General features: G+C 46.1%; 2 protein-coding genes across 4 annotated transcripts in view; one reads left to right on the top strand and one right to left on the bottom strand.

The window, feature by feature from the left end:
* Window positions 1-18,949, bottom strand: part of DCAF17 (DDB1 and CUL4 associated factor 17) — a 30,755-nt gene extending 11,806 nt beyond the window's left edge. Inside the window, exons 1-10 of one of the 3 annotated variants that reach the window (XM_083630184.1) lie at window positions 18,822-18,949; window positions 16,260-16,476; window positions 14,630-14,733; window positions 11,696-11,786; window positions 9,391-9,527; window positions 6,912-6,990; window positions 5,968-6,057; window positions 5,104-5,211; window positions 2,508-2,610; window positions 440-582 (exon numbers count right to left, since the gene is read on the bottom strand). In XM_083630184.1, coding sequence (XP_083486310.1) covers window positions 440-582; window positions 2,508-2,610; window positions 5,104-5,211; window positions 5,968-6,057; window positions 6,912-6,990; window positions 9,391-9,527; window positions 11,696-11,786; window positions 14,630-14,733; window positions 16,260-16,433 — 1,029 coding nt within the window. In that variant the 5' untranslated portion in view covers window positions 16,434-16,476; window positions 18,822-18,949. Of the gene's footprint in view, window positions 1-439; window positions 583-2,507; window positions 2,611-5,103; window positions 5,212-5,967; window positions 6,058-6,911; window positions 6,991-9,390; window positions 9,528-11,695; window positions 11,787-14,629; window positions 14,734-16,259; window positions 16,477-18,451 lie in introns of all 3 variants that reach the window. The other 2 variants (XM_083630185.1, XM_083630186.1) reach the window with 2 other exon arrangements.
* Window positions 18,950-19,070: 121 nt separating this feature from the next.
* METTL8 (methyltransferase 8, tRNA N3-cytidine) overlaps window positions 19,071-22,577 on the top strand; it is a 37,508-nt gene continuing 34,001 nt past the window's right edge. The window contains exon 1 of the mRNA XM_083571626.1: window positions 19,071-19,327. The gene's annotated coding sequence lies outside the window, so the exon portion shown is untranslated. The remainder of the gene's footprint in view (window positions 19,328-22,577) is intronic.

Genomic DNA, 22,577 nt, shown 5'->3' with positions numbered 1-22,577 from the left:
TCTGGCTTCTGGGATAGCTGCACAGCCTGTATTCGCTCCATAAGACGCACACACATTTCCCCTTACTTTTTGGGAGGGAAAAAGTGAGTCCTATAGAGCAAAAATATGGTAAGTACTTAACCCGAGGTACCACTGTATACAAACACAAAACAGGGCAACCTAATGTTGAACGTGATTCTACATACGTGACTCTATCTTGAAATGGGGCAATCAGGCAAACACAAGTGAAAAATGAGAAATGAATTATGGAAACATAGAATTGTAGAGCTGGAACGGAATTATCTAGTCCAGCCCCTTGCAATCCAGGAATCTGCGACCTTGAGATTAAAAGTCTCATGCTCTACCGACTGAGCTATCAGGAAATAATGCTGAATGGTTATCTTCCTATTTTACACACCCACGATTTTCTGATTGATATGTGACACTTGAACAGATTTACCAAAGTGTGGTCTTTCAATGAACAAATGTGGAAGATTCCTCTCTGTTTTTTCTTGTTAGGGGTGATGATGTAATGCCAAGGGTATCCTCCAATTTCAAATGTGTTCTCCAGGGAAGACACTTCAAAAAGCAGATCTGGGGTACCTGCAAATGTTAACATGAACAGCTTCACAATTCCATTTGTTCTTCGGTAAAGCTTTAAAGATCGCACACACAAGAGTTTACGGCCACTAAACACCGAAAGTTTATAGTGCAACAATGATTATGCAGAACCCTGCAACCTTGCATTCAATTAGCAGTACACAAAACAGACACCTGGACAATATACCGCATTTTTCGTTCTATAGGACACACTTTCCCCCCTCCAAAAATTGAGGGGAAATGTGCTTGCGTCCTTTGGAGCAAATGCAGGCTCCTTGGCTTCAGTGAAAGCAACGCGAAGCCTTTGGAGCGCAGAGGGAGCACTCCCTCCGCGCTCCAAAGGCTTCGCGTTGCTTTCGCTGAAGCCCGGAGAGCGAGAGGCATCAGTGTGCACCGACCCCTCTCGCTCTCCAGGCTTCAGGGATAGCCGCACGCAGCCCCTCCGGTAGGAAGAGGCTACACGGGGCTAGGGCTTCCTCTTTAGCCCCGCGCACCCTCTCCCGGCAGGAGAGAGGAAGCCAAAACAGCGAGCGGGATCCATCCCGCTGGCTGCCTTGGCTTGTGCCATAGCCGCGCGCAACCCCTCTGGAAGGGAGAGGTTGTGCGCAGCCTGTACGCTGCTCTTTGGGGCTGGGGGGGGGGGGAAATAAGATTTTTTTTCTTGATTCCCCCCCCTAAAAACTAGGTGCGCCCTATGGTCCAGTGCGCCCTATGGAGCGAAAAATACGGTAATAAAGGCCACAAGAAATCACATTTCCCCTTTACGGATTGTGTTTATTTTATTAATTTGTGAATCGCCTTTCACGTGTGTCTCAGGGCAATTCACTAGTATATAAATAGTCAAAAACAGTTTACAAAACAGTACAAAATAACCACTAAGGATAGGTTGCCGGAACAAAAATACCTTCAATTGTTTCCACAAAGTACACGTTAGGTGACTGCCAACTCTCATAAGACGTGCTGAAAGCCCAGTAGCTCAGAGCTACTGTGGAGTGGGCTTCTAGTATTTTAGGAACTTCAAGGAAGAAGTCTCCCGGACAATGCAGTGACCTATTTCATACATAAGGGATAATGTGGTCTCCTAAGTAACCTGGTCCTGAGCTGCACAGCGCCTTGTATGTCAGCACCAAAACCTTGAAGATTGCCTGGTAACGGATTGGTTGCAAGCAATATGCTGGCGGGAGTTTGCTCCCCAAAGCAGCCTAGCTGCACTCAGAACCCATGTGGAGGACATTGCAGTTATCCAATCTTGCATAGACAGTAGTGTTCAAGCTAGTGCCCGATCCAGGAATGGACATTAACTGTCTTACCAGCTGAAGCTGTTACAGTGCATTGTACGTTGCAAATTGCGCAGTACAGTCATACCTTGGTTTTCGAATAGCTTCGTTCTCGAATGTTTTGGCTCTGCAACGCCGCAAACCTGGGAATGACCGTTCTGGTTTGCAAACTGTTTTTGGAAGCTGAATGTCTGACGGGGCTTCCGATTGGCTGCAGGAGCTTCCTGCAGCCAATCAGAAGCCGCGCTTTGGTTTCTGAATGTTTTGGAAGTCAACCAGACTTCCAGAACGGATTCCATTTGACTTCCAAGGTACGACTGTACTAGGTTTTATGCTCTCCAAAGCCACAGGGGACAGGATAACAGTCCAAAGCGAGAGAGAGAGAGAGAGAGAGAGAGAGAGAGAGAGAGAGAGAAAGAAAGAAAGGCTGCAATCCTATATATCCTTTCCTGGGAGTAAGCCCAAACTAATGCAGTGGTGCTTACTTCTGAGGAGACACGCAAAGGACTGCATTAACAGTATTAATACAAATTCTAAAACAATTACTATACCAATGCACATAAAAGCAGCAGTTTCTGGCAGCGCTAGGGTTTTTTCTAAAACATGAAACTGACCACTTGTGGTAATGAAACTATAACCCTGTAGAAATACCTGTTATTTTAATATTGCAGGGAAGGCCAAAGGGGTATTTTCCCACAATCCCACCTCTGCCGTTCCAGTACTTTTGTCCCAGATCCACCTGGCACACTGTGAACTAAAAGAAAACAAAAGAAACCTGCTTAATTCTTTTGACACATGATTGTTATGTACCATAAAGAAGGCTGATCACCAAAGAATTGATGCTTTTGAATTACGGTGCTGGAGGAGACTCTTGAGAGTCCCATGGACTGCAAGAAGAACAAACCTATCCATTCTGAAGGAAATCAGCCCTGAGTGCTCACTGGAAGGACAGATGGCGAAGCTGAGGCTCCAATACTTTGGCCACCTCATGAGAAGAGAAGACTCCCTGGAAAAGACCCCGATGTTGGGAAAGATGGAGGGCACAAGGAGAAGGGGATGACAGAGGACGAGATGGCTGGATAGTGTTCTCGAAACTATCAGCATGAGTTTGACCAAACTACGGGAGGCAGTGGAAGACAAGAGTGCCTGGCGTGCTCTGGTCCATGGGGTCACAAAGAGTCGGACATGACTAAGCAACTAAACAACAACAACAAATGATTGTTCTATTCTAAAGAAAGTTGCTGCACTGTTTTCTCATCGAATGAAGTTTTAAGTCTGCTTGTTTTTAAGCTATTCCTTGTTTCTAAATCTGAGCTTCAACATTTATCTCTGGAAGCATACGCAAATGAAAACGGAGCGAGAACCTGAAGCCTAGAAGGGCCTCTCTGTTTGGTCCTCAGAACTCTCCCAGGCCTTGCCCCTCACTGGCCCTTCCTTTGCACCCACAGCGTTCTTGCCTGGCTGGAATGTGATCTTGAACTCTTGATGCGTCTCGCTTGCCTGAATCAGGGCAGTCCAACTTTTCAGACCATGTGGGCCATACAGTGGTACCTCGGGTTAAGTACTTAATTCGTTCCGGAGGTCCGTACTTAACCTGAAACTGTTTTTAACCTGAAGCACCACTTTAGTTAATGGGGCCTCCTGCTGCTGCCGCGCCACCGGAGCACAATTTCTGTTCTCATCCTGAAGCAAAGTTCTTAACCTGAAGCACTATTTCTGGGTTAGCGGAGTCTGTAACCTAAAGCGTATGTAACCTAAAGCGTATGTAACCTGAGGGACCACTGTACTTTGGCAGGGAACCCACAAGATGCACACTGCCTTGTTGGACAGGGGCAGAGGTGAGCAAGGCCAAAATTTGACACCCCACCTCCCCACCCTTTGTGCTGCCTTCCCAAAGCTGTGTAAGGGAGGCCCTGGCCTTTGGGAAGGAGTTGCAGGGCTCTGGTAGGGTCCTAGAGCCCTTCCACCTCCTTCCCAATGCAGGGAAAGCACTAACTAGGCTTTGGGAAGTAGGCAGAAGGACTCTAGGACACTGTCAGTGCCCTCACACCTCCTTCCCCAAGCCCAGTGCCTCACTTACCTGGCTTGGGGAAGGCTGGGGGGTGGAGAGAGTCAAATGTTGCCTCGAGGGCCACATGCAGGCCTTGAGCTGTGCGTTGGACCACCCTAGTCTGGATGAAGGACCATTCTAGTCTGGCTGGTTTTGCCTCAGGGTCCTGTCTACCTACCAGCATGAGGAAGTTTGCTCACAGAAGGGAATGTGGCCGGCCAAATTTCTGAGGCACTGCAAAATGTTATGGCTAGGATGATACTGCTCGCTCGCTTTTTGTTTTTTTTAAATATACAAACATACAATTCATACAATCCTTAAAAATGTTCAAACACACCTACACTCAATCCCACAGATAATTCCTTTTCCCATCACCATCCACCACCCTTCACCTCACCTTTGTGTTAGACTTCCAATCTACTCAATTGCAATTTCTTTCCATTTCTATTACTTTTTTTCACACACCTTTAACCTAATTTCATGCTTCTTTTTCTATTACACATTGTTATCCATCTTATTTAGTATTCCAGTATTTAAAACGGAACTTGTTTATTCTAATAGGAGTTCTGATTTTTCAATATGGTTTTGCAAGTATCCTTTAAACACCTTCCAGTCCCTGTCTATCTTCTCTTTTGAGATCCTTCCAATTTCTCCCCTTGTTTTGGATATATTGTAGTACTCCTATAATTTGGCAATGCACATTCGTGAAGCGTTCCATTTTTATTTTTGCTCGCTCGCTTTTTGGAACAATGGACTTCTCCAGCCAGGTGCCCTGCAAATGCCCCGTTGAACACCAAATGCCATTAGCCACAAGACTAGTTGTCGGGGATGCCAGATGCTGAACACCAGCAATCTCTGAAGGGCATTCGGGTGGGAAAGTCCGATCTGGGGAGGCACATCTCTGCCACCCACAAAAAATAAGCTGACCTCATTTTGCTTCCATTGTTGTTCTTTTCCCATACGCTTCTTTTGGAGTTCCATGGAGAGCAAATTCCCCCTCTCTGTATGATTCAGGAACCAAGTTTATGCTGATGTGCAATAGGGGATATTTGTTACTGACTCATATCAATGCCTTTTTAACCTTTGCTTCACCCCTCCGTCTGCTGCTTCTCCCCAACCTTAAGCATGTAAGCTACGTTACTCTAAAACAACTTCTGCATCGACAGCGCTGTACTGATTCTGTTCGTGGTCCTTTACCTGCTCAGTGATAGCCTGGAAGCTGTACAGCCTGACAAGGCCAGAGCTGTGTGTCACAACCAGCATGTTATGAGACAACGTGGCGTCTGTCATGCTGTTTCCAAAGATCTGGGTTGAGAGGAAAGAAAATAAATGAAGAGATCAGTAGAGGCCTCCTACACTTGACAAAAATCACTAGCATTGGTTAGAAACTAGGACCTGGAGCCATACAGCGCGGTATATACCGTACTTTTCTGTGTATAAGACTAGGTTTTTTTTACTAAAAAATAATGTTTTTAGTAAAGGGGGGTAGTCTTATAAATGGGGGCAATCGCCCCCATTTTCTTAATTTTGAGTCCCCAAAAATAGGGGGCGTGTTATACAAGGGGAAATACAGTAAATTTAACAACAACAACAACAACAATGGCTTCTCAGGCTTTCTAAAACTAGCAATTTGTACTGATTGATGGCTTTACTTTCTGAGAACACTTGAAAAGAGGCCAGCTAACCCCTAGGATATTGGGACGCGGGTGGCGCTGTGGGTTAAACCACAGAGCCTAGGACTTGCCGATCAGAAGGTTGGCAGTTCGAATCCCCGCAACAGGGTTAGCTCCCGTTGCTCAGTCCCTGCTCCTGCCAACCTAGCAGTTCGAAAGCACGTCAAAGTGCAAGTAGATAAATAGGTACCGCTCCGGCGGTTCCATGCGCTGCTCTGGTTCGCCAGAAACGGATTAGTCATGCTGGCCACATGACCCGGAAGCTGTATGCTGGCTCCCTCGGCCAATAAAGCGAGATGAGTGCCGCAACCCCAGAGTCAGTTACGACTGGACCTAATGGTCAGGGGTCCCTTTACCCTTTACCTAACCCCTAGGATAGCAGACTTACTTTTTTGTCAAGTTCTAGCATCCCGATGAACGAAAGCGGAAGAACTCTGAACACGGCAAGGAAGAAAAGCACAGACTGTTGGCTGCCAGCCTAGGAAAGAACATTCTGGAAACAGTTATCACACTTCAGCTTGGGCATGATAGGACAGGGGTAGATACGAATTATTGTTATCTTCTTCCTCAAGCACATATAAAGGTATGCACTTATGATGGTAGAATCTCTCAGGAGAGAGCAACATGGCTACCACTCTGAAAACAGATGCACTAGGGGTGTGGATCGGCTTTCTGTACTTCCCGAATTAAGAGGTGAGTGGGGTGATCTGGATAAGATTGCCCAAGTTGGATTGAGCCATTAACAAGCAGTGTTAGAAACCGATATGAAAGCTAGGAGCTAAAGGGCACCATAAACCTAGGTTATGGGCTCAACAACAGAATGGCTAGGTGCACAAGGATTCAAAGCTGAAAATGAAAGAACTGCAGCTAAAATATTAGGTTCATTTTTCACATGGTCTAGTCCTTCCCCTGCCCACCCCCTTAATATTATTAAGAGGGTCTCTTCTCCAGTCTTCAGAGAGTGGCTGGAAGTGCGGAGGCAGAAAAAGCTCTTCCTTTCCTCCCACTCTGCAGCTTTAATCTGAAATCTTAGGCGCAGTACTGCGCCCAGAGCTCAGAAACGGCTAAAGAAATTCCTTGTCACAAAACGTGCCTGGAACAATGGGAGCTTCGAACGCTGTTCACAAGGCATCTCGAGTCAGATCAGGGACTCCCAAAATTCTGAGATACTTTATAGACTCAGAAGCCCCAAGTATCCTTGTCCTTTAAAGACACAGTAATCCCATAAGCAAAATCAGGGAGAAACAGTTCCTGAAGTTTCCTATATAGCGTGACATGAGAAGCAGCCCAAAAGGTCTCCTTTTGAAAGCAAATTCTTTCCAGCCAACGTACCTGCCGTGCGGCCGCAGGGAGCTTCAGCTGAGCTGACTTGACAACCATGACCTCTTGAGGAACATCCCAACTTAGATATCTAGCGGTAAAAGGTAAACGGACCAAATAAAAGGTAAACGGACCAAAACAAAATGCCAACGGTCCTACTCTCAACCAAAATGAAATGCCATTTATTTTCTGGGAAAGTGAACTGCTTTGTTTTCAACGTCCTTTAGAATATGGGGCCCGTGGCAAATCCCTCACTGAGATGCTTTAAATACTTCACTCTCTCAGGACCTTCCTTCTACCAACAGTGGACAGTGGCGCTCTGCTTGACCTCTGATGGGTTGTGTTTGTCAGGAGCTCAGCCTACACTCAAGTAGGACCCTGGCAGAGACACATGCCCAACTGGCATGTACCCTCCCTCCTGGTCGATCGTTCGGGAGCTTTAAAAGCTTTCTTCTGCCTGAACATCACAGTGACCGATGCCAACAGACATCGGAACACTTAGGGATCCGCAGAGTCTGCGCAGTTCGCATGACAGACCTCAGCAACTCAGCATTTTGGCTACTCTACTTTATTTACAGGGACGCGGGTGGCGCTGTGGGTTAAACCACAGAGCCTAGGGCTTGCAGATCAGACTGCTGGGACTGCTGTTGGAGGACCACATTCCCTTGTGATACTAGCAAGTGGGATCAAAAGGTCTCTTGTAGCTACATCCCTTTCCTTTTTGCTCAGTTCTATAATATTGCGCAGGGGCGCGGGTGGCGCTGTGGGTTAAACCACAGAGCCTAGGACTTGCCGATCAGAAGGACGGCGGTTCGAATCCCCGCGACGGGGTAAGCTCCCGTTGCTCAGTCCCTGCTCCTGCCAACCTAGCAGTTTGAAAGCATGTCAAAGTGCAAGTAGATAAAGAGGTACAACTCCAGCGGGAAGGTAAACGGCGTTTCCGTGCGCTGCTCTGGTTCACCAGAAGTGGCTTAGTCATGCTGGCCACATGACCCGGAAGCTGTACGCTGGCTCCCTTGGCCAATAAAGCGAGATGAGCGCCGCAGCCCCAGAGTCGGTCACGACTGGACCTAATGGTCAGGGGTCCCTTTACCTTTACTTTATTTACATATAAGCACACACGGAGCACTGCAACATGGCTCCCTCTCTCTCTAGCATCAGACAGCAAAGAGAAAAAGAACAAAGGACAATAGTCCCACTTCACGGAACACAGTAACACAAACATCCTGTCTCTGTCACTTCCCACTCTGTGGAGTCAAAACACATACTGTCATGTGATAGACAAAAATCCCATGACTGCAATCACGGAGCAGGAATTCTAACAGTGTTGCTGCGGTGCAAACACAGCAGAGGAGCCAACCTGAGGTTCATGCCTTTCCACCACACTGACCTCGCCACCTCCTCACCCCTCCTGGAAGGCAGCAGCTGACTAGAGGCCGGGTGAGAGCTGCCACCCCATCAAGCCATGTCCTGCTGCCCTTTTCCCATTCTGGAACTGCCAAGAAAAAGGACTGACCTACTTGGACAAAGGGAAGTAAGCAATGGCAGTCACTGTTAAACAACACCTATTATTTAAGAGGCTCTGTTGGTAATAAGCAAACCGTGAAGAAGCGGAAGCATTCTCTCCCCAGTAAGAAAGCGATATTAAAATCATTTTGGAATCAATCTTCCTGGGACCCAAGCAGCTATCACCTCTTCCAGCTTCCACGAAAAGGCTGTGATTAAGGCAAAGGCCGGTCATAATCTGATAAAGGTTGGTGCTTCCGTCCTGAGTGCATGACTCAGAAATACAGACAATTATCAATTCCAGGGAGAGGCACTTTTGAGTTGGGAGGGAAATTTGGCTTTCTTTGCATTTCAGTAAGAAACTAGCTAATCTGCACTAACCTGCAAATCGAAAGGCAGCCAACTTCTGAAATTCGCATCTCCAGAATGTACAAATGCAGTTCTCCAACCAAATAATACGTAAAGATTTGCATTATATCAGGGGCAAATATGTGTTAAAGTGCATATATTAGCAAAAATAACAGACAAAAAAAAGTACGCAAGGGAAGACTGCTTACAAAAACGCATCATAACAAGCATGATTTTGTATGCAGTTCTGTATATTAGTCAAATCTACAGCAAACAAATTGTCTTTTTAATGAGAAATTCATATTAAAACGCTGGCAAATTTTCATGGGATTTTTCTTTTTAATGCAAATTGCTGCAGAAATGCGGAGAACTAAATTTAAAGCTGGAAAATGATATACCAAGAGGTATATTTATCCATTCCTACTTTGTACTTTGTACTTTGGATTGTGCTGAAGTGAAGTCCTGCTGAGTTCAATGGCTCTTACTCTTAAGTGGCTCTTAAGTGGACACAGGATAGTGGCCTAGAGTAGTAAGCCCCACTAGGAGGGACTTGCTTTCAAGTAAGCATTCATAGGATTTCACTCTGTGCTTAGAAGTAACCCTCAAACAATCTTATACTAAAGCCTACCTTCTTTACCTGAATTTGCAGTGGGAAGTAAGGTACACTTTTTCAAGTATTTCTCCCGTACTTGCAGAAAGGCGAAAGAGCCAGTTGTTTGCTGTCAGAACCAACAAGGAAGGTTTGTAGTCTGATGGAGTCGGCAGCACTTCACCCTGTGTTAAGAAATAGAGAATGTTCCTATGTTGTGTATTTTTGTGTTTTTATATTGTAAACCGCCCTGTGATCCTCGGAGGAAGGGTGGTATAGAAATTAAATCATGATTAAGAATAGTAATGATAATACAGTGGTACCTCGGGCTACATACACTTCAGGTTACATACGCTTCAGGTTACAGACTCCGCTAACCCAGAAATAGTGCTTCAGGTTAAGAACTTTGCTTCAGGATAAGAACAGAAATCGTGCTCCTGCAGCGCGGCGGCAGCAGGAGGCCCCATTAGCTAAAGTGGTGCTTTAGGTTAAGAACAGTTTCAGGTTAAGAACGGACCTCCAGAACGAATTAAGTACTTAACCTGAGGTACCACTGTAACTACAACCACGGGCAGCTCTCCCCCCATCTCTTTGTTGGAGTCTCAGCTCCTTATCTGTGAAGTGATTCTCAACCGCGACAATGGGTTCACGTCCCAACCCCAAATAGTGAACCTGTGTGAATACCAGAAGAAGAAGAAGAAGAAGAAGAAGAAGAAGAGGAGGAGGAGTTTGGACTTGATATCCTGCCTTTCATTCCCTTTAAGGAGTCTCAAAGCGGCTAACATTCTCCTTTCCCATCCTCCCCCACAACAAACACTCTGTGCGGTGAGTGGGGCTGAGAGACTTCAGAGAAGTGTAACTAGCCCAAGGTCACCCAGCAGCTGCATGTGGAGGAGCGGGGAAGCGAACCTGGTTCACCAGATTACGAGTCCACTGCTCTTAACCACTACACCACGCTGGCTCTCCTACGGAGAAAATGCGAAGCGCTGAACTTAAGGCACCTCTGAACATTTGCTCTACACAATTTGTAGACTTGGTTCACCTCTGATAGGGATCCCAATGGGCTGTGCAATGTGTCCCTGTGGACAGAACACACAAGCAACACATTACACTCCACTTCTGGACTTGTAACATATGAGCCCCTTCATCCTCCAGCTGTTATGCGAATGGATATTTTGCCATCCTTTCAATCAGTGTTTGAAACTCCCCTTGTTCCTGGCGCATTTTGCGACAGGGAATTTCAGTAGCGCGAGCAGTTTCTGAGCTCTGGGCGCAGTACTGCGCCTAAGATTTCAGATTAAAACTGCAGAGTGGGAGGAAAGGAAGAGCTTTTTCTGCCTCCCCACTTCCAGCTACTCTATGAAGACTGGAGAAGAGACCCTCTTAAGGATATTAGGGGGGTGGGGAGGGCAAGGAATAAAGGTAAAGGTAAAGGGACCCCTGACCATTAGGTCCAGTCGTGACCGACTCTGGGGTTGCGGCGCTCATCTCGCTTTATTGGCCGAGGGAGCCGGCGTACAGCTTCCGGGTCATGTGGCCAGCATGACTAAGCCACTTCTGGCGAACCAGAGCAGCTCACGGAAACGCCGTTTACCTTCCCGCTGGAGCGGTACCTATTTATCTACTTGCACTTTGACGTGCTTTCGGAACCTCCGACCTTCTGATCAGCAAGTCCGAGGCTCTGTGGTTTAACCCACAGCGCCACCCGCGGGCAAGGAACAGACCTTGTGAAAAATGAACCTAATATTTTAGATGCAGTTCATTCATTTTCAGCTTTGTATCCTTGTTATAAAAAAGTGCGCCTAGACATTCCATTGTTGCGCCCATAACCTAGGTTTAAGGTGCCTTTTAGCTCCTAGCTTTCATATCTCTGTTTCTAACACTGTTTCCAATATGGAATAACGCAACAACAACATAGCATAACACAAGCACTTGCTAGTTACAGCAGCCTCAGGTGTGGATTTTCAGAACGTGCACCCTATTATGACTTGCAAACCCACCAGCTGCTTGCTTTAAAACATTTCTTATACAGTGTATTGAGGCTTCACAATCTTGTAAGGAAACTTACAAAATGATGGGTTTTGTCCACACCCATAGCATATTTGAACCTGATTACCGGAAGATGACTGTACACATCTAAATGCCTGAACAGACAGGAGCTGCCCACACTTTAAAAGATGCCGATTACTTTAGTCCCAAAAGGCAGCTCCCCAAAGATTATTTCATATGTTGGTCTTCTAGTTAAAAGGAAAGAAGGAAGGAAAATAATAATATGCTAAGGATGACACAAGGGAGTCTGGTTCTTGTTTTTCTCAGCAAAGTTGTTTCGTTGGAAAAAAAAAAGAAATCTTACCACTGGGCATTCCAATAACAAAGCATCTTCTATTTTTTCCGATCTAGGCCGCCTTGGCATTTGATAAATTATCCTCGGCTCCGGTGTGGTGCTGAGAAAGCGAGGGAGGAATTAGAGTATATTATTTTCCATGATTCAAAAAGTATTTTTAGCTATTATTATAAATAACAATCAAGACTTTATACACACCGTACATATAAGTGCATGGCGCCCACGCCCCCAGAATCCTGGAAACTATGGTTCACCCCTTAGGGTAAAGGTAAAAGGACCCCTGACCATTAGGTCCAGTCGTGGCCGACTCTGGGGTTGCGGCGCTCATCTCGCTTTATTGGCCGAGGGAGCCGGCGTTTCTCTGCAGACAGTTTTTCCGGGTCATGTGGCCAGCATGACTAAGCCGCTTCTGGCGAACCAGAGCAATGCACGGAAACACCGTTTACCTTCCCGCCAGAGTGGTACCTATTTATCTACTAGCACTTTGACATGCTTTCAAACTGCTAGGTTGACAGAAGCAGGGACCGAGCAACGGGAGCTCACCCCGTCACAGGGATTCGAACCGCCGACCTTCTGATCGGCAGGTCACAGGCTCTGTGGTTTAACCCACAACGCCACCTGCATCCCAGTTCATCCCTTACAGAGCTACAATTCCTAGCACCCTTAGCAAAGAATACGTCCTTCCTCTCCTCTCTTCTTCATTCCCTTTTCCCTCCTATTGCCAGACGAGGCAGGGGCCTGGGACTGCCTCTGGCAAAAGCTCTCCTGTTCTTGCCTGTCATCTCTGAGGTGCAAAGGCACCATCAGGGCAAGACTTCTGGGAAGATGTCCATGCCTCACTCAGAAACATGAGCCCGGATGGTCCTCAAAAACCCAGTTGGGCTGGCTTACTGCACTTTGAAGTAATGCACATTACCATCTAAGGAGCTCCTCTCTGTTAGAATTCCTGCTCCATGGTTGCAGTCATGGGATTGTTGTCTTTCACATGACGGTATATGTTTTGACTCCACAGAGTGGGAAGTGAAGGAGACAGGATGTTTGTGTTACTGTGTTCCATGAAGTGGGACTATTGTCCTTTGTTTTTTCCTCTTTGCTGTCTGATGCTAGAGAGAGAGGGAGCCATGTTGCAGTGCTCTGTGTGTGTTTATATGCAAATGAAGTAGATTAGCCAAGATGCTGAGTCACGCGAGATGCTCAAACTCTGCAGATCCCTAAGTGTGCCGGTGTCGGTTGGCATGGGTCGCTGTGATGTACATGCAGAAGAAAGCTTTTGAAGCTCCCGAACAAAAGACCAGGAGGGAGAGAATATGCCAGTCGGGCATGTTTTTCTGCCAGGGTCCTACTCGAGTGTAGGCTGAACCCCCTAACACTCTGCAGGAAGATCATTAAGTTCAGGGCCTAAAATGAACAATGGTTCAGTTGCACCAATGTCAAGGAGAGGTGCATGTATGTTGCGACATATGGCTGCTGTGAACTTCTATCTGATCACTTCTATCTTCCCCGAATACCATAACCAAGATTATTTGATTTCTGTTGAATGCTGCAAATAGATGCTGCAAATGCAATGGTAGGGCAGTCTACAACTTAAAAACAACAACTAAGACAGTCACCCACAGGCGCCTTATCCCCCTTGAGGTCTGGCTGTGGCATGCAGAAAATGTCTGAGGCCTTCTTTTCTCCCCTTAACAGTAAGGTAAAAGGTAAAGGACCCCTGGATGGTTAAGTCCAGTCAAAGGCGACTATGGGGTTGCGGCGCTCATCTCGCTTTCAGGACAAGGGAGCCGGCGTTCATGCACAGACAGCTTCTTGGGCCATGTGGCCAGCATGGCTAAACCGCTTCTGGTGCAACAGGACACTGTGACGGAAACCAGAGCGCACAGAAACGCCGTTTACCTTCCCACTATAGCAGTACCTATTTATCTACTTGCACTGGTGTGCTTTCGCCGCCTGTATGCATACAGCTGTGTGCAGGCACGTGTATTCATGCAGTTATTTAAAAATCCATATGCTTAGGATTTCTAAACAACCACGTGCATTTCTTTTAACATAAATCCTCTCCCGTTTGAAAAACAATTTTGACCTCGGATGTGAATGCAAAAATAAAGAGGTCTTATTTATTATATTTATTTGTCACTTACAAACAAAAAAATCTTTTGTCTTAAAGTGACTTACACACACATACACAAATGCATGTATATAAGATGGGTATGTGTGTGCACGCGCCCACGTGTGTGTGTATATACAGTGGACGCTCGGGTTGCGAACGTGATCCGTGTGGGATGCATGTCCGCAACCCGCAGTGGCACATCTGCACATGCGCGAGTTGCAATTGGGTGCTTCTGCGCACGCGCAAAGTGCAATTTAGCGCTTCTGCGCATGCGCCGAAACCCGGAAGTAACCCGTTCCGGTATTTCCAGGTTTCGACGGTCTGCAACCCAAAAAAACGCAACCTGAAGTGTCTGTAACCTGAGGCATGACTATGTGTGTGTGTGTATACACACACACACAGTGGTACCTCGGGTTACATACGCTTCAGGTTACATACGCTTCAGGTTACAGACTCCGCTAACCCAGAAATAGTGCTTCAGGTTAAGAACAGTTTCAGGTTAAGAACGGACCTCCGGAACGAATTAAGTGCTTAACCCGAGGTACCACTGTGTGTGTGTGTGTGTGTGTGTGTATATATATATATATATATATATATATATATATAGCAAGCCATGGCACACTAGGGATTTGAACTTTGTTCTCCCCACTTCTAGTTCAAGGTTCAATACTCTAACCACTGCACCACGTTGTCTCCCCAAAAATACTGTAGTTCTTAAAATGAGATATTCCGTGCCACATTGCAATCCTCCATTTTACAAATATTTATGCAGGAGATAGCATCGCAAGATGGAGGAGAAAAATCACTTCTAAATGTATGTTTTTTAAATAAAATACCTGCTCACACAGCACCGATAGTTGTCGAAATAAATCCTCCCACTTTGATAAGCAATTGGAGATGTGGAATGTGTTGTCCAAACGTTCCTGAATGTTGTACTTTCCTGAAATAAATCACAGTGATCTGTTATAAAAAATGTGGTTTAAGAAATATACCTGAAATGGCCCTATATTAATCATTTGTATTCATTTTGTAGTGAATGCAAAGCCTGTTTTCCGTATTAGGCTAAAGGATCCTAGGAAAGGAACTCTAGCAAACTGGTTTGTTTTTTAATGATTATATACTATTGTAAAAGATCAGGAAAACAGGGATTTTGTGAATAAAAACACATTTTTGCATGTAAGAAAGAACATTATACTTCCTTGGTTTAATAAAATGTAATCTGTGCATGGCATTATTACATTTTTTGTATCAATTAAACACATTTCCACAGTTTACATTTCCACTGGCTTCCATTACAGATACAATGCCTGTACAACAGGAATCTGAGGTCTATGGCTGCAATCATGTGCCTATGTGTGGGCATGCATAGGTTTCAGTAATGTCTTAATTAAGGTGAAAAGAAAACATAAATTAAGAAGTAGAAGTAGCATTTCTACATTACAAATATTTTGGGCTGAGGTGATAAAGCTGGCAGCCCTTTTCCATCTTCAATTACAAAGTCTTAACTATAGAATCCTAAAAGTTTCTACAATTTCTCATAGTCTATCAGTTACCCTGAGTGATTAACCCCTGAACTGACCTTAGTCAACAACTTCTAGCAAGATAGGGGGCTTTGATTTCATAACTAAGGAGGATAAATTATATTGGATTATACAGCATGGTTTTTGTTTTGTTTTTTTAAAGTTGATTTTCTTTCTTGGTCACCCTGAGTGGAGCACAGGCATCTGTAGGTCAGGATCTTTATTTTTTTTAATAGACAATATAAACATTCAGGAGTAAGCCCAATGAACAAATATGGGACTTACTTCTGAGTCGATACTTATTGGATTTCACCAATGATAGAACCAAAAGAGTCAGTAATACTGTGCGTGAAACTCATTGATCTTCTATGTATCAAATTAAAGGTAAAGGGACCCCTGACAATTAGGTCCAGTCATGACCGACTGTGGGGTTGTGGCGCTCATCTCGCTTTATTGGCCGAGGGAGCCAGCGTACAGCTTCTGGGTCATGTGGCCAGCATGACTAAGCCGCTTCTGGCGAACCAGAGCAGCTCACGGAAACGCCGTTTGCCTTCCCACCTTCCTACTTGCACTTTAACATGCTTTTGAACTGCTAGGTTGGCAGAAGCAGGGACCGAGCAACAGGAGCTCACCCCGTCGTGGGGATTCGAACCGCTGACCTTCTGATCGGCAAGTCCTAGGCTCTGTGGTTTAACCCATAGCGCCACCCGCGTCCCGTGTATCAAATTAAAGTCCCCTTAATCTTGCCTGCATTAACAATCCCTGAAAATTCACCCCGTTAGTACTGCTTCACACACTACAAATTTTCTACATGAGAAACCTATCAGGGATTATCACAATTTATGATTGACATATGGGTTTCGTTTCTACACAGAAGTACTTTCTTCACAAGATGTAACGAATTCAGCTGCAACACAGGGCTAATGGGTTTTCAGTACCTATTTACCTGGCATACCAGCTTCCTCAGAATCCCCATGTTTTTTCTATAGACCACACCAGCATCTTTTGTGTGAAATCCCTGTGACCGTCTGGTGAGTGCAAAGCAAATATTTCGATTTTCGAATGCGTCAGCGGAGGGTAATCTGCTTGTGGCAGATAAGGCAGACAAACTGGAAAGCATGTTGGTGGAACATCAAACTTCCACTTGCTTCCACCCAAGTAGTCTAAACAAAATGGGGGAGGGAGAAAAAAGTTGTTCAGTTAGCCAAATATGGAAATAAACCACAGCAAAAACTAAAACTCATCTGTACAATTCTATGTGCTAGATTTGCAGTTTGGAAAAAGGGGGCAAGGCTCCTGCACCTTTATAAGTTGCCTGGAATAAATAATAATAATAATAATAATAATAATAATAATAATAATAATAATAATTTATACCCCACCCTCCCCAGCCAAGGCCGGGCTCAGGGCGGCTAACAAGCAATAATAAAAACAAGTTGACTGAATACAACTTAAAAACAATATTAAAATACAACAATTAAAATATTGAAACAATATTTTAATTTTAATCAATTTTCATCATCATCATTTATTATTTATACCCCGCCCATCTGGCTGGGTTTTCCCAGTCACTCTAGGCGGCTCCCAACAGAAGATTAAAAACACTCATGAGCATAACTGGGAGGAGCAGCTGCCCCCCATCAAGCAAATAAATAAAAATACTTAATTAACTGACCAATCGCGTAGCTCGGTTCTCCCCCCCCCAAACATAAATCCTGGCTACGCCCATGAGAGCCCCATCCTATTTCCCCGATCACCCTACTATGGACACCCATGCATAAACAGCCATGTAATCCTATTCAGGGGTCAGCAAACTTTTTCAGCAGGGGGCCGGTCCACTGTCCCTCAGACCTTGTGGGGGCCAGACTATTTTTTTTTTGGGGGGGGGAATATGAACGAATTCCTATGCCCCACAAATAACCTAGAGATGCATTTTAAGTAAACGGACACATTCTACTCATGTAAAAACACACTGATTCCCAGACCGTCCGCGGGCCGGGTTGGTAAGGCTATTGGGTTAGATCCAGCCCCCAGGTCTTAGTTTGCTACCCATGTCCTATATACATCTCTACCCAAAGTCCCACCAGATTTTCAAGCGTGGATAGAATTACAGCCTTAGGGTGTCAAGCCCGTGCAAATTTACTCACAGGCCAGTCCCACTGTGTTCAATGGGGCTTTCTTTCTTTACCTTGGGATAAACCCCACGGAACTTAAAAGAGGCTTCCTTCTAAATCAAACATGCTCAGCATTGCAAACTGGCAGCGTGCATAGGGTCCCAGTTCCCTCAGTCAGGAAGACACGTAGGAGTCAACAGCTCCTTCAAAAACTCCGGAAATGCATGGGAATCTATTTCCTGTTCCAGACAGTTCACACTAGGGTTACCAGACGTCCCCGGTTCCCGGGGACAGTCCCCGGATTTGCAAATCTGTCCCTGGACAAATTCCATCCCCGGAATGTCCTCAGATTTACAAAGCTGTCCCCGGGAAACATGGCAGCGGCAGTCTCACCATCCCCACTACTGACTCCCTGTTGCTAGGTAAAGGTAAAGGGACCCCTGACCATTAGGTCCAGTCGCGGACGACTCTGGGATTGTGGCGCTCATCTTGCTTTACTGGCCGAGGGAGCCGGCGTACATCTTCCGGGTCATGTGGCCAGCATGACTAAGCCGCTTCTGGCGAATCAAAGCAGTGCATGGAAATGCCGTTTACCTTCCCGCCAGAGTGGTACCTATTTATCTACTTGCACTTTGATGTGCTTTCTAACTGCTAGGTTGGCAGGAGCTGGGACCGAGCAACAGGAACCCACCCCATCGCAGGGATTCGAACCGCCAACCTTCTGATCGGCAAGTCCTAGGCTCTGTGCCACCCGCGACCCTCCCTGTTGCTACTCATCTTCCAAAAAAACAAACAAAAGAAGGGTTCATTGAAAAAAACCTGGTAACCATAGTTTACACTTGTCTGCCCATCACCAGTGATTGCAATGCGAGCTCACGTGGCATTTCGCCCCCGACACTTCTCTCTCCGTACATTCCCGGGATAGAGAAGGGAAGGGGGACATCTTTTAAATCCCCGACTTGAGGCGATCGCTGAGGGACCCGGTTTACGGTTCTGAAGGTGCAATCCTCGCGCGCAAACTTACTTGGGAGTCAAGACTCACTGGAACGCATTGGGGCTTCTCGGCGAATGCAAGCAAAGGGGGTCAGGGATGTAACCGCAGGCGCTGGATCTCTATGTGATCGGCGTGGAATATGCCGCCCGACAACCGTCCAGATCAAGATCCGCCCAGCAGGAACTTACTCGGGAGTAAGCCCGATGGCACACAAGGCGGGGCTTAGTGATCGACTCAACAGGCACAGGACTCCATTGCAAACCTTCCAAGCGGGAAAAGCTGCCGTTTCGCACAAAGCAACTTTAAAGCGATATATAGATATAGAATATAGCCTCTTTTTATGCCTTCGCGCGCCTCCGACTACCCAGCGCGCGCGCGCGCGCGCAGAACAACAACAAACCTCTCAGGACCGGCGCAGGAGTTAAAACCGCGCGCCTCCAAAACCGGGCCTGTTTCTTCGGCAGGGACGCTTTCGTTTCCCCGTCTCCGCCTCTTCGCAATGCACGGCGGGAAACGTAGTTCCTCCCGCCATCAACTACCTCCGAGGCGAGCGGAGCGCGAGAGTCTCGGGGACTACGGCTCCCGAAACCCTCTGCGCGCGCAAGTGCGGGAGGCCGCGCGCTGGTTCGGGTTTCCCCGGCTTAACCGGCTGCTGGTTTGCAGCGCGGGAGCGGAGGCTTGAGAAGGTTGCACGAAGGAGCCGTGCAAGCGTTTAGGGCAGCACCTTGCATCATTATCATTATTAATACCCACGCACTGCACATTTCTGCTTATTTTTTTTGGAATACCATTACATTTGATAACTGTTAACGACTGGACGCGAGGAAGCACGTGGATAAGGATGTCCGAAAAGTGTTTTGGTTTGTTTTTGTTTTTTGGCACTGCATGGCATATAGCGCCCTGAAGGTGAGTTCTTTTCTCCTCGTAGGAATCAAGGTTACATTAGATATTACCTGCTTTCAAAAAACCGTTTTGGTTAAAACTGCTGACCCGGCAGAGAAAACCCCCCCATTAAAACCCTAAAATTAAATGCCCGAATGTCTTAGGTTAGTCGAGCTAAGAGAGCAGTCCTAACCCCGCGTCTGGTGGACTATTGAAAAAGATGACATGGACTATTGAAAAAGATGCAGTAGAAAAGGTTTAATATAGGACCTACGGAGGGGAAGGTGGGAAGTCCCGAAATTCGGAGGAATATTTAATTGTGGATGTGTATGGTTGTATTGTTATAATTCTATATTTGTAAAATCAAATAAAAATGAATTTCAAAAAGAAAAGGAAAATTGACAATACTGGCGTCAGCGTTTGCAGTGCGTGAAAGATACGTTAAATAGAAGCATCTGGGTTTACTTCTGCAGATCCAAGGAAAGCTACTTGAGATTGAAAGGCTCCCACGTGTGCTCGCTTCCTTAGGAGTAAGAGACTCAATGAGTGGAGCCTGCTTCTGGGCTACATCTTGAACTTTCTTAACATGCCAAGAGGGATATGGGAGTCTCTGTGGTTCAGTGGAAACGCTAGTTGAGAAATGGTGGTGGAGGCCCTGTGCCTGATGTGAGGAACTTCTGCCAAGCTTGGTATGTCTAAGTCAGTTGTGGGAACCTTTGTCTGTGGGTCCCCAGATGATGTTGGACTACAACTCCCATCATCCCTGAGCTCTGGCCTTGCTAGCTAGGGGTGATGGGAGTTGTAGTTCAACAACATCTGGGGACCCACAGGTTGAGAAAGGCTCCTCCAGGTGGTTGCTGAACTACAACTCCCATGCCCCCCCAGCAGGTGTAGTCAGTGGCAAGGGATGATGGGAATTGTAGTTCAGCAAAAATATCTGGCGGGACAAAAGTTGTTCTCACATGGTCTAATGAGTGAATGCCTTTATCTGTGGCACTGGATCTTGAAAATGTTTAGAAACTTCAGCTGGGTCAGAATGCAACAATTAGATTTTTAAGCTGGATTTGCATCTCTCTCTGATTCTTCTGAGTCTGTGCTGCTTTCTAGTTTGTTTCCTGGTTCAGTGCAAGGTTCTGATTATAAAGTCCTAAACTCTTGGAACCTGGGTATCTGAAAGGCTCTGTTACTATATTCTAGAGACATCAAGGAAGTCTGCCTTATCAGCCAGGAAAGCATGCGCCGTCTAGGGCTGCTTCCCAAAGGTGCACAGAGCACATCAGGTGGCAGCACACATGGCTTTTCCCTCAGGAAAGTGTTAGATGAGAGGAGTGGAGCTCTTGACTACACTTTTTGGCTTTGCCTGTAAGGCCACCGAATAACGGTGATTTCTAGTTAGGTTGCAAACAGCCCTTCCCCCTGCCTTTGCTTTAAAAATGATGCCGTAATGAAATTCAAAGAAGGAAACTATCACCAAAACAGTGGTGTTTTTGGTGCCATGAAATATTTGAGTGCTATTAGCTATATAGGGTTGACATGCTACACTAAGGTTACCAGATTTTTTTCAAAGAATCCGGGGACACTTTTTTTAAAAAAAGAGAAAAAAGTTATTTTAGTTTTTTTAAAAAAATTAAGAAGTAATATCTTCTCGTCTGTGGTCTCCTCTCTTGCATGGCCTTCCTCTGGGCCCTGGGCTGCTCTCTTGGAGTGCTAGCTGCTGTGGAGTACGCTCAGGCCTGGGCTCAGCCACGTGTCCTTGCATTTCTGGTGCTCTCCTACCTCTCCTTCTCAGTAGCAGCGGCAGTGGCGCAGCAAGGTCGGAGCTCCCCTTTTCCCCCTCCTTCCTCTTTCTTTTCCTTCTTCTTCTTCTCTCCTCCTTCTCCCTGCATCGGCTCCAGGGTTTTCCTGGCCCTGGAATGCTGCTGGGCAGGTGGTCTGGTGCTCTCGCTCCCGGCTCGATTTGGGTCTCAGGATGTGTGTGTCATTGGTTCCCCCAGTTGATGTGCTGGGCGTCCCCGGTCCCCCCTCGACAGTGGCAGCGGCAGTCTCAGCAGCCAGGAGCCAGCCTGGTAGTGCAGTTGGCTCTGGCTGGCTTCAGGAGCTGCTCGCTGCTGTGGCGCCCGCCATTTTGCCTCGCCAGAAGTCCCCATATGATGTGTCTTGTGCCATTGAACCAATCATGCAACATTCATTCCCTACTAATAAAACTAGAACACTTAAATATAAATCTGTGGACATTAAATAAATATAAATCTGTGGACATTCCCGGGATGGATTTTTGTCCGGGACAAATTTGTAAATCCGGGGACGTCTGGTAAACTATATGCTACACCTCTCCCCAGAATAGTGAAGGTTTTGGAATCCTTTGAGGAGCAACTGAAAGTGATGGGGAATGTTTAGTTTGGAAAAGAGAAGATTAAGGAAGGGCTCGTATTGCATTGCAGTCAAATATCTAAACTGCTCTCATGTAAAAGATGGAGAAGACTTGTTCCCTGTTGCTCCAGGGGGCAAGACGACGGCCAGTAGGTGGAAACTGAAGGAAAGCACATCTTTGCTAAGCATTAGGTTAACATTCATTTTGGTAAGAGCTTTGGCTATGGAGCAGATGCCCTCAGGATGTACTTAGCTCTCCATCACTGGAAGCTACTTGTAATGGCTACTAGTCACAGTGACTGTATTCTACCTCCACTGTCAAAGGCACTTCTGAACGCCAGTTTTTGGGGATTGCTGGTGGGCAGAGTTCTGTTATGCTCAGGTTCTACTTATGGGTTTCCCACAGGCATCTGGTTCTCCACCGTGAGAAAGGGATGGAGTACTAGATGGGCCATTGGCCTAATTCAGCAGAGCTCTTCCTAGGTTCTTGTGTTAAGTATTTGAGCAGAGACCAGGCGATGCTGCAGTTGCAGATCTTGCGTTGAGCCTCTGAAACACCTTCCAACATGATGATTCTCAAAGGCTGTTCAAACTCGATGAATCTATGGCACACATAAAATAGGTATTGAAAATCTGTAATAAATTTAAAAGGCCACAAAAAAGACTAAAATTGTACCTCAATTGCTTGGGGGAAATAAATGGCATCAAAATGTCAATAAAGTAGGTGTCAGGCAAATCTTTCCTGGGAGTTTCTTCAGCAGTAGATTATTCAGGATGGTGCTATTGGGCCTACTATTAAAGGGCTACATGAGCATGTTTTGCAATATGTTGTTGAAAGTCAAGTGATCTGTCATTTCTTTAGCAATTAAGCTGTCCCATAGTAGGCTGGGCTGACACATTAAAA

The sequence above is a fragment of the Podarcis filfolensis genome (assembly GCF_964270895.1).
Source record: "Podarcis filfolensis genome assembly, chromosome: 1".
In the NCBI taxonomy this organism is placed as follows: domain Eukaryota; kingdom Metazoa; phylum Chordata; class Lepidosauria; order Squamata; family Lacertidae; genus Podarcis; species Podarcis filfolensis.
Note: the sequence above shows the minus strand (reverse complement) of the source record. Positions and strands in the feature narration are given on the sequence as shown.